We start from the raw sequence: 11,158 nt of genomic DNA, 5'->3' as shown, positions 1-11,158 counted from the left end.
TAACGTTAGCAAACTTAACGTTAGCTAGCCACCTAACGGAGCCGAGAGAGTGCAGCATTAGGGTTAGCATTAGCGTTAGCATTAGGGAAATCCTTCCCAGCTGTGCGCAAGCTGTCTGTGACGCTGAACACACCTCTACCTGCCTCAGCGGCCTGTGAACGGCTATTTAGCATCGCAGGACGAGTCTTCAGCCCAAGAAGAGAACCAACTTCTTTAGAAGATGAACAGGACATGTTTCAGTTTCCAGTAATGACTGTGTTGCTGCTTTAGTATTGATCATGTTTTGATGTTTGAGTCATGTTGTGGATGATCAGATGGAGTTATGATGGGAGCAGTCGCCCAATTGCAGATTCAGCTTCAGCAAAACCTTTGTGTTCAATCAGCCCACAGGAGTTTACAAGGCAGGCGTCCTTTCTCACAACACTGACCTGATGCATCAAGTGGATATGTTTTGCTGAACATAATATTATGCATTGGCCTCTACATCCTCTAGTCTAATGAGCAGACTTATAAACGCACTGTTACAACTCCTTCATAGTGTCATATCGCTTTACGGAGAATTATGATGATCAGTTCATAGTAGATGCAAAAGTATACTTATGTACAATATATTATGTTGAACATTGTTGCTCCTGGATGGATCACAGCAACCCAATTATGTTCAACACAGCTCCATGTCCTTGGTCATGGTGCCACAGCAACTTAAGCTCGGGCCCTATTTTTAGGCCTCTGCTCGAAAATGGCATACCGATACTAAAGAGACCACAGTTCTGTAACTACAAGCTCTATTTTAATAATTTCTGATGCTATAATCAGATAACACTCGTGAGATTGTTCAGTGGGTAATATTGTGTATATGTTGCTGGTTAATATAGTGCATGAAGACATTACACAGCTCAAATTGAAAATAATCAGGTTCGCGTGAAAAAAAAGCACTTTTATTGATATTACGTTGTTGAAATAATGCAGCAGCTCCCTAAAAACTCTCCCAAATCACAGCACAACCGATCAGTAGTCATAGAATAAAGGTTGGCTGGGATAAAGTGAAGAATAAGAAAGTTATAGATGCTTTAGTACAGAGAGGTCACGTGAGGTCGTCATTTTGGAACCAGCTGTTGCAGCTCTTACATTGTACTTTTACATACTATATAACTATATATTTCACTTTTGTATCACTCATATTATTCAATACATCCAAATACAGTTAGAAATCATTTTGACAGCAAGGGTCCTCTCAGAGCCTGTCTCTGGCTCTCATTCATAGGATTTTCTCTGTTGCTGTGTGTGTATGGGGCTCTAGCTCAGCCTATCATTGGTCGATTTCAGTCAATGAGCCCGCCTTCGACGCGTCAGAGTCTCAGGAAGGCGGGCGTGGAAGTGGGTGTTGATTGACAGATTGGCGAACAATAAGGGCATTTTCAGAACAATATTTTCAGGGGGGCTGAGCCCGAGAGCCCCCACATTCAGGGCCGTCGTGTGCAAGAAGAATAAACTTCATAAATCTCAAAATGCTGACGCTTTGCTTTGTTATGAACAGCATTTACCGTACTTGTACTTTCACTTTCAGTGAGTGAGTGAGTGAGTGATCGTGTGTGAGTGAGTGAGTGAGTGAGTGATCGTGTGTGTGTGTGTGATCGTGTGTGTGTGATCGTGTGTGTGTGTTCGTGTGTGTGTGTGATCGTGTGTGTGTGTTCGTGTATGTGTGTGATCGTGTGTGTGTGTTCGTGTGTGTGTGTGATCGTGTATGTGTGATCGTGTGTGTGTGTAGGTGTGATCATGTGTGTGTGTGTGTGAGTGTGTGATCGTGTGTGTGTGTGTGTGATCGTGTGATCGTGTGTGTGTGTGCGTGTGTGTGTGTGTAGGTGTGATTGTGTGTGTGTGTGTGTGTGTGTGTGATCGTGTTAGTGTGTGTGTGATCGTGTGTGTGTGAGTGAGTGAGTGAGTGAGTGAGTGAGTGAGTGAGTGTGTGAGTGAGTGAGTGAGTGAGTCAGTGAGTGAGTGAGTGAGTGTGTGAGTGAGTGAGTGTGTGAGTGATCGTGTGTGTGTGTGTGTGATCGTGTGTGTGTGAGTGAGTGAGTGAGTGAGTGAGTGAGTGAGTGAGTGTGTGAGTGAGTGAGTGAGTGAGTCAGTGAGTGAGTGAGTGAGTGTGTGAGTGAGTGAGTGTGTGAGTGATCGTGTGTGTGTGTGTGTGATCGTGTGTGTGTGAGTGAGTGAGTGAGTGAGTGAGTGAGTGAGTGAGTCAGTGAGTGAGTGAGTGTGTGAGTGAGTGAGTGTGTGAGTGAGTGAGTGAGTGAGTGAGTCAGTGAGTGAGTGAGTGAGTGTGTGAGTGAGTGAGTGTGTGAGTGATCGTGTGTGTGTGTGTGTGATCGTGTGTGTGTGAGTGAGTGAGTGAGTGAGTGAGTGAGTGAGTCAGTGAGTGAGTGAGTGTGTGAGTGAGTGAGTGTGTGAGTGAGTGAGTGAGTGAGTGAGTCAGTGAGTGAGTGAGTGAGTGATCGTGTGTGTGGTCGTGTGTGATCGTGTGTGTGTGTGTGTGATCGTGTGTGTGTGAGTGAGTGAGTGAGTGAGTGAGTGAGTCAGTGAGTGAGTGAGTGAGTGAGTGAGTGAGTGAGTGAGTGAGTGAGTGAGTGAGTGAGTGTGTGAGTGAGTCAGTGAGTGAGTCAGTGAGTGAGTGAGTGAGTGAGTGAGTGAGTGTGTGAGTGAGTGAGTGAGTGAGTGAGTCAGTCAGTGAGTGAGTGAGTGAGTGAGTCAGTGAGTGAGTGAGTGAGTGAGTGAGTGAGTGAGTGAGTGAGTCAGTGAGTGAGTGAGTGAGTGATCGTGTGTGTGGTCGTGTGTGATCGTGTGTGTGTGTGTGTGATTGTGTGTGTGTGAGTGAGTGAGTGAGTGAGTGAGTGAGTCAGTGAGTGAGTGAGTGTGTGAGTGATTGAGTGAGTGAGTGAGTCAGTGAGTGAGTGAGTGAGTGAGTCAGTGAGTGAGTGATCGTGTGTGTGGTCGTGTGTGATCGTGTGTGTGTGAGTGAGTGAGTGAGTGAGTGAGTCAGTGAGTGAGTGAGTGAGTGAGTGATCGTGTGTGTGGTCGTGTGTGATCGTGTGTGTGTGTGTGTGTGTGTGACTGTAAAACTAGATGAATGAACTCTTTCCAACAGAATCACAATAAAAACGTTTTCGTCCTTTTAAAGCTGCAGGAGGTGATTTTTTTGTCCAGACTCCAGAGTCCTGATCCACCTTCAGCTGAACCAGTTCAGGTTGTCATCATTAACTCCTGCTCTCTGATTGGTCGGTGGCAGTCTCCTGCCTGGTTGTTGGTGGCAGGCTCCGCCTCCTGCCCTGCGCTGCGAGGACTCCGCCCGGCGGACGGTCGGTCCGGAGGTCTCGGCGAAGCGTCGCTCTTCGTGCCACAGCAGCAGGCGGCGAGGTCGGCCTTGAAGGACGGCGTGTAGAAGCCGTAGATCACCGGGTCGCAGCAGCTGTTCAGGTTCCCGAACACGAAGAGGCCGTGGTGCACGTACTCAGGTGTGACGCGCAGCATGTCGGGCTGGAACCAGTACCAGATCCCCAGCAGGTAGTACGGAGTCCAGCACACCACGAAGGACAAGACGATGACCACCGTCATCTTCAGAGTCTTCATCCGGGCCTTGGGGATGATGTCGGTGCCGCTGCGCCGCAGGTACGACTCACCTGCTGAGAGAGGGAGAGGGAGGAGCATCGTTAGTGATGTCACACTGTCAGTGTGTTACAGGTGTGTCTTAGCTTTCAAGTGCTGCCGATGAATGTGCAGCAGGATGTAAAGGTACGATACAGGTGTGTTACAGATGTCACCGGTGCGTCTCACCTTTGTCTCTCAGGTGCTGCAGGTGGATGTGCAGCAGGATGCGGCTGTAGCAGCAGCTCATCACCAGCAGGGGGACGACGTACAGCGTGGTGAAGTGGAACATGTTGTACACCGTTTCCTGCCAGCGGCGGTTGAAGCTGCCGTGAGTCGCACACTGAGTGAAGTCCACGGCCTCGACTCTGATCGCCCGGAAGATGAACAGCTGGAGGGAGACAGACAGGTGGCGTCTTCAGGTAGAGTCCAGGTGAAGCTCATCGAGAGGCTCCAATCAGTTCGAACAAACCAAGTTTATCAATAAACGGTGTTTCTGCAGCTACAATTCAGAGAAACAGTTTGTTTCAGTTCTGTTTTCCAGCCTCTTAGTATTGTGAGCATTCCTCATCGAAACCAAGGGGAGCCGTTAGCCCAAGCTAACAGCAGGAGCTTTCACACATTTTAATCTCTCCATCAGAAACCAGAACATTCCTGCAGGGATTTCATGTTTCTGTCACCTGACGGAGGAACTTTCACCTGGGTCACAGAGAAGAACGACTTCATGACAATAAGTGTGATGATAAAGATAATAAAGATCATGTGATCTCTTCTGTAAACAGATCTCTTCTCCTTCAGTTTGTCCTTCAGCTCAGCAGATTATCATTACACAAATATTGATGTTAGAGATTCATATTAAAGACTCATGTAAAGCTCTCAGCTGCTGGATGAAATATTGAAAAGATTACCCGTGGTCGCGCGTTACCCGTGGTCGCGAGTTACCCGTGGTCGCTCGTTACCCGTGGTCGCGCGTTACCCGTGGTCGCTCGTTACCCGTGGTCGCGAGTTACCCGTGGTCGCGAGTTACCCGTGGTCGCGAGTTACCCGTGGTCGCGCGTTACCCGTGGTCGCTCGTTACCCGTGGTCGCGAGTTACCCGTGGTCGCGAGTTACCCGTGGTCGCGAGTTACCCGTGGTCGCGAGTTACCCGTGGTCACGAGTTACCCGTGGTCGCGAGTTACCCGTGGTCACGAGTTACCCGTGGTCACGAGTTACCCGTGGTCGCGAGTTACCCGTGGTCGCGAGTTACCCGTGGTCACGAGTTACCCGTGGTCACGAGTTACCCGTGGTCGCGCGTTACCCGTGGTCGCTCGTTACCCGTGGTCGCGAGTTACCCGTGGTCGCTCGTTACCCGTGGTCGCGCGTTACCCGTGGTCGCTCGTCACCCGTGGTCGCGAGTTACCCGTGGTCGCGCGTTACCCGTGGTCGCTCGTTACCCGTGGTCGCTCGTTACCCGTGGTCGCGCGTTACCCGTGGTCGCTCGTCACCCGTGGTCGCGCGTCACCCGTGGTCGCGCGTCACCCGTGGTCGCGCGTCACCAGTGGTCGCTCGTCACCCGTGGTCGCGCGTCACCCGTGGTCGCGCGTCACCCGTGGTCGCGCGTCACCCGTGGTCGCGCGTCACCCGTGGTCGCGCGTTACCCGTGGTCGCGAGTTACCCGTGGTCGCGCGTTACCCGTGGTCGCGCGTTACCCGTGGTCGCGCGTTACCCGTGGTCGCGCGTTACCCGTGGTCGCGAGTTACCCGTGGTCGCGCGTTACCCGTGGTCGCGCGTTACCCGTGGTCGCGCGTTACCCGTGGTCGCGCGTTACCCGTGGTCGCGCGTTACCCGTGGTCGCGAGTTACCCGTGGTCGCGCGTTACCCGTGGTCGCGCGTTACCCGTGGTCGCGCGTTACCCGTGGTCGCGCGTTACCCGTGGTCGCGCGTTACCCGTGGTCGCGAGTTACCCGTGGTCGCGCGTTACCCGTGGTCGCGCGTTACCTGTGGTCGCGCGTTTTCCGTGGTCGCGCGTTACCTGTGGTGATGCAAGCAGCAGGCTGAGGCTCCAGGCCAGCAGTAGCATGACTCGGTTCCTGCGGTGAGCACTCAGGGCGTCCAGCGGGTGCAGGATGGCGTGTTGGCGGTCGAGGCTGATGACCACGAGGATGAAGGCGGAGGCGTGCATGGCGAACAGCTTCAGGAAGCACAGCAGTTTACAGAGAGCGTCACCTCCGTACCACTGCACCGTCACGTTCCACACCGCGTCCAGAGGCATCACCACGAACGTCATCATGAGGTCGGCCGACGCCAGGCTCAGCATCAGCGGCCGCAGGTGAGACGCCAGCCGCCGGCCACGCCCACACCACACGCTGGCCAATAAGGCGAGGTTACTGCCCGCGGCGAACAGGAAGAGGACGAAGGTGGCTCCCACACGGAACTGAGCAGCTCGGGTGAAGCTGGGAGCCTCCCAGTCCGTGAGAGGGGGGAACTGGGACGTGTTGAGAGGGAGCGGGGCCACATAGCTGGTGGGTGGAGCCAGTGATGACGGCTGCACCACGGACCAGTTACCTGACATCCTGCAGAGAACAAGAAGAAGAAAAGGTTTTGTGTGTTTGGACAATTTAAAGGACCGTCATTGGTCAGGGTGAATCATCACCATGGTAACAGCTCAGGTTCTCTGAATAGACTTTTTATCTTTGATCTTTAATCGCACTCACAGACAGGAAGTCCCCGTCACAATAAGAGCTGATGGACCGTTGGCTGGTAGATAAACAGGCAGACAGACGGGTGGTCTACAGACGTCCAATCAGGGCTCAGCAGGTGATGCTGCTTACATCAAACACCTGCTATCAGAGTTTGGTTTACTGGTGGTCAACATAGGGTTCTGGACACATAAACATTGTGTGTAATAGACACACACACACACACACACACACACAGATCCAGCTGCCAAGAATAACTGCAGAAAGCTCTATGTAACCTGTAACCTGACCTGTGTGTGCTCATGTCACCGTGGAAACCTCCACATCTCTCCGCAGACCAACAGAGTGCCAGGCCCCTCCCCCCCTCCCCTGATTGGCTGACACTGTGGGCAGGCCTCTTGATTATGAAACCATTGTGATTGATACCAGATTTATTCCCCAGCAGCTTGTTATTGATCGATGACTCCACGACTTTGGTTTCTGATCTTCCTCATCATTGTCCTACTGAGCATGCTCAGCAGCGTTTCCTTTAGCCCCGCCCCCAGCCCTGTTCTCATTCACATGAATGAAGGATGTTAGTGCGCTTTACGACTTTCAGGACCTGATGATTTAAATTAGAGATATTTAAATGTTCATGCAGGAAGTGAAGTAACAGACGTCTCTTTCTCAATGTAAGTCAATGTTATTCAATGTAAGTCAATGTTATTCAATGTAATTCAATGTAATTCAATGTTATTCAATGTAAGTCAATGTTATTCAATGTAATTCAATGTTATTCAATGTAAGTCAATGTTATTCAATGTAATTCAATGGAATTCAATGTTATTCAATGTAAGTCAATGTTATTCAATGTAAGTCAATGTAAGTCAATATAAGTCAATGTTATTCAATGTAATTCAATGTTATTCAATGTAAGTCAATGTTATTCAATGTAATTCAATGTAATTCAATGTTATTCAATGTAAGTCAATGTTATTCAATGTAAGTCAATGTTATTCAATGTAATTCAATGTAATTCAATGTTATTCAATGTAAGTCAATGTTATTCAATGTAAGTCAATGTAAGTCAATGTTATTCAATGTAATTCAATGTTATTCTATGTAATTCAACGTAAGTCAATGGCAGTCATGTGACAAACCAGGAAGTTGTTTGTAAGTCGTATCCTTAAATCTAGAGTTAAAACTGTAACAGACCTTCATCATCACCTTCATCAGGTCTAGAATATGGTTTTAATTTCAGACTATTTACACAGAGAATCAATTCGATTTTTTCCAAACTGATCAGTTATCAATGTGATCAATACACACACACCTTATTGTGATAATTATATAAATATTATTATTTTAAAATCAATAAACCTCACTGTTTTAAGGAGATCAATAATGATCCAAAGAGATCTTTAAAGTAAACAGGAAGTAAAACATGTCTAATACTTATCTTTAATATTAGTTCTTAATGACGTGAACAATCTTAATAAATCTAAATAATAATAAATGTACTTAGTTACTTTGGTAAAAATCATTTAAATCTTGTTTGTAGTTAAAATCAATTAAGATACAAAGATTATAAATCAACATGTCTTATCTATAAATGTAAATCAGCTGAGTGTGTGTTGAGGCTTTTATTGTGAAAGAGTCTGTGTCTTTACCTGATCAGCAGCTCTGAATGTTTCTCCTCCTCATGGCCGAGAACCCTGGAGAACCCTGGAGAACCCTGGAGAACCCTGTCTGATGAACAGAAGCCGGTGTGATCCGGATCAGTTCACATTCCTGTCGACTGCAGCAGCTTCTGAAGAGAAACCTTCAGACTGCAGCGCAGGGAGGAGGAGCGCCATGTGTGTGTGTGCGCGTGTGTGTGTGAGCGTGTGTGTGTATGCGTGTGTGTGTATGCGTGTGTGAGCGTGTGTGTGTATGCGCGTGTGTATGTGAGCGTGTGTGTGCGTGTGTGTGTATGCGTGTATGTGAGCGTGTGTGTGTGAGCGTGTGTGTGTATGCGTGTGTGTGTATGTGTGTATGTGAGCGTGCGTGTGTATGCGCGTGTGTATGTGAGCGTGTGTATGTATGCGCGTGTGTATGTGAGCGTGTGTGTGTGTACTGTCTGCTACTAGTACTACTACTACTGCTACTTCAAAAACTGACTTTACTATTACTACTACTACTACTTATTATACTACTACTACTGTTATATAAAATACTACGACCACTACTACAGCTATTACTACGACTACTGATACTACTACTTCTACTACTTCTTCTAATTACTAATACTTCTACTACTACTGCTACTACAAGAGGTGCGATATGACTTCATATTTGTAATCTTTCGACTTTTGAATTATTAAGCTTTTTGCAATTTTGATAATCCCCAGGACAGAGAGTCTATAGAACTATGTGGTGTCCTTGATAACTATGATCTGACTCAGCATGTGACAGGACCCACCCACAACAGGGGGTACACTCTGGACCCAATCATCACCAAAGGTGTAAACATTTCCAAGGTTTCTGTGACTGATGTTGCACTCTCTGATCATTTCTGTGTTCTGTGTAGAAACGAGAGTGTCGGAAAGCTGAGCGCAGGTGGCGAAAAACTAATCTCCAGGTTCACTGTGACATCTATAAAGAGAGACTTCGCAATTATAATTTGGAACTTAGAAATGCAAGGCAGTCATTCTTCTCTGACATCATAACCAAAAACAAGAACAATACACGCGCCTTATTTGCTACCGTCGACAGGCTAACAAACCCTCCAGTGTCGGTAGCTGCTGAGCTCCAATCCACCGGCATGCAATCAATCTGCCTCCTTTTTTACTGACAAAATTCAGAAAATTAGACAAGCAGTCAGTGCCTCCACACCAACCACAGGATATGTGTTGTCCCGATCTCTGAATAACATCCATTCAAATATCATGACACAATTTCATTCAATCGACCGTAGAAGCCTAGAAGACATTATACAACATCTGAAGTCATCCTCCTGCTGCTTGGATATTCTACCAACACACTTTTTCAAAAATATTTCAAACTGCATGACCACTGATCTCTTACATATTGTAAACACATCCCTTCTCTCAGGTGTCTTCCCACAAGCCCTAAAAACTGCAGTTATTAAACCACTCCTAAAGAAGGTTAGTTTAGACTCCGCAACGATGAAAAATTATAGGCCAATATCAAACCTCCCATTTTTAAGTAAAATAATTGAAAAAGCGGTTTTCCAACAGCTGACCAACTTCTTGGCCGTAAATAACTGCTTTGATGTTTTCCAGTCAGGCTTTCGACAGCACCACAGCACTGAAACTGCTCTTGTTAAGGTTTTCAACGACATCCACTTAAACATAGACAATGGCAGAAGTTCAGTCTTAGTCTTACTAGATCTCAGTGCTGCATTCGACACGGTCGACCATGCCATACTCCTAGAAAGACTAAACATCTGGGTGGGACTCTCTGGCACAGCACTTAACTGGTTTGAATCCTACTTGAAGGGCCGAGAATACTTTGTGTCTGTAGCTGATTACACATCAGAGCTGACTAAAATGACATGTGGTGTTCCCCAAGGTTCAATACTGGGGCCTCTTCTGTTCAACATCTACATGCTTCCACTAGCTCAGATTATGGAAAGCAACAAAGTGTGTTATCATAATTATGCAGACGACACACAAATCTACATAACTATGTCACCAGGGGACTATAATCCCATACAAGGGCTGGGTAACTGCATTGAACAAACCAACAACTGGATGTGCCAGAATTTTCTTCAATTAAACAAAGATAAAACAGAAGTAATTGTTTTTGGTACCAATGACGAACAATTGAAAATCACCGCTCAGCGTCAGTCACTGATGTTAAAACCCACAAACCAAGCCAGAAATCTAGGTGTAGTTATGGATTCAGACCTCAACCTGAACAGCCATATCAAGACAATTACAAAATCAGCCTCCTATCACCTGAAGAATATATCAAGGATTAGAGGACTTATGTCTCAACAGGATTTGGTAAAACTTGTCCACGCATTTATCTTCAGCAGACTGGACTACTGTAACGGTGTGTTTACAGGTCTCTGTAAAAAGTCCGTCAGAAAGCTGCAGCTGATTCAGAACGCTGCAGCTCGAGTCCTCACTAAGACCAGGAGGGTGGATCACATCACTCCAGTTCTGAGGTCTTTGCACTGGCTTCCTGTCCAACAAAGAATTGACTTTAAAATCCTGCTGTTGGTTTACAAAGCACTGAATGGTTTAGGGCCAAAATACATCTCTGATCTGCTGCTACCTTATGAACCATCCCGACCCCTCAGGTCGTCTGGGACCGGTCTACTTCCTGTTCCCAGAGTCAGAACTAAACATGGAGAAGCAGCGTTCAGTGTTTCTGCTCCACATATCTGGAACAAAGTCCCAGAAAGCTGCAGGTCTGCTGAGACCCTCAGCTCATTTAAATCAAGATTGAAGACTTTTCTGTTTGCTGCTGCCTTTAATTGAACCACATTCAATTCATATATTTATCAATTTCCTGAATTTCTGCATTTTATCACTGTATTTTATCTCTTACACTGTTTTTTAAATCTCCTTTTCTTTTGCCTTATGTTTTGATGCTTTTAATGGTTTTATGTGAAGCACTTTGAATTACCGTGTTGTTGAAATGTGCTGTACAAATAAACTTGCCTTGCCTAATAATCATATTCTTATTATAATTATCATTATGATTATTATTAATTGTCATGATTATTATGATTATTATTAATTTTCATTATTTTTGTTATTATAAACCCATTTATTGCTCCAGAGGAGTTTGTCCCCATGATCAGGCAGATTATTGGTCCTCTCTCCTCTGCTTCCCATTGCAACCTGT

General features: G+C 46.7%; 1 protein-coding gene across 1 annotated transcript; it reads right to left on the bottom strand.

Moving 5' to 3' along the window:
* Positions 1 to 3,237: 3,237 nt before the first annotated feature.
* LOC306782628 (gonadotropin-releasing hormone II receptor-like) lies at positions 3,238 to 6,192 on the bottom strand (the record flags this gene model as incomplete). Its single annotated transcript, XM_079276071.1, has 3 exons — positions 3,238 to 3,677; positions 3,829 to 4,030; positions 5,653 to 6,192. The coding sequence occupies 3 exons, from the start codon at positions 6,190 to 6,192 to the stop codon at positions 3,238 to 3,240; spliced, it is 1,182 nt and encodes a 393-aa protein (XP_079132197.1).
* Between the last annotated feature and the right edge of the window lie 4,966 nt (positions 6,193 to 11,158).

This window comes from Melanostigma gelatinosum (genome assembly GCF_949748355.1).
Source record: "Melanostigma gelatinosum genome assembly, chromosome: 9".
Taxonomy (NCBI): domain Eukaryota; kingdom Metazoa; phylum Chordata; class Actinopteri; order Perciformes; family Zoarcidae; genus Melanostigma; species Melanostigma gelatinosum.
The sequence above is the reverse complement of the archived record's forward strand: the minus strand, read 5'-3'. Positions and strand labels throughout refer to the sequence as shown.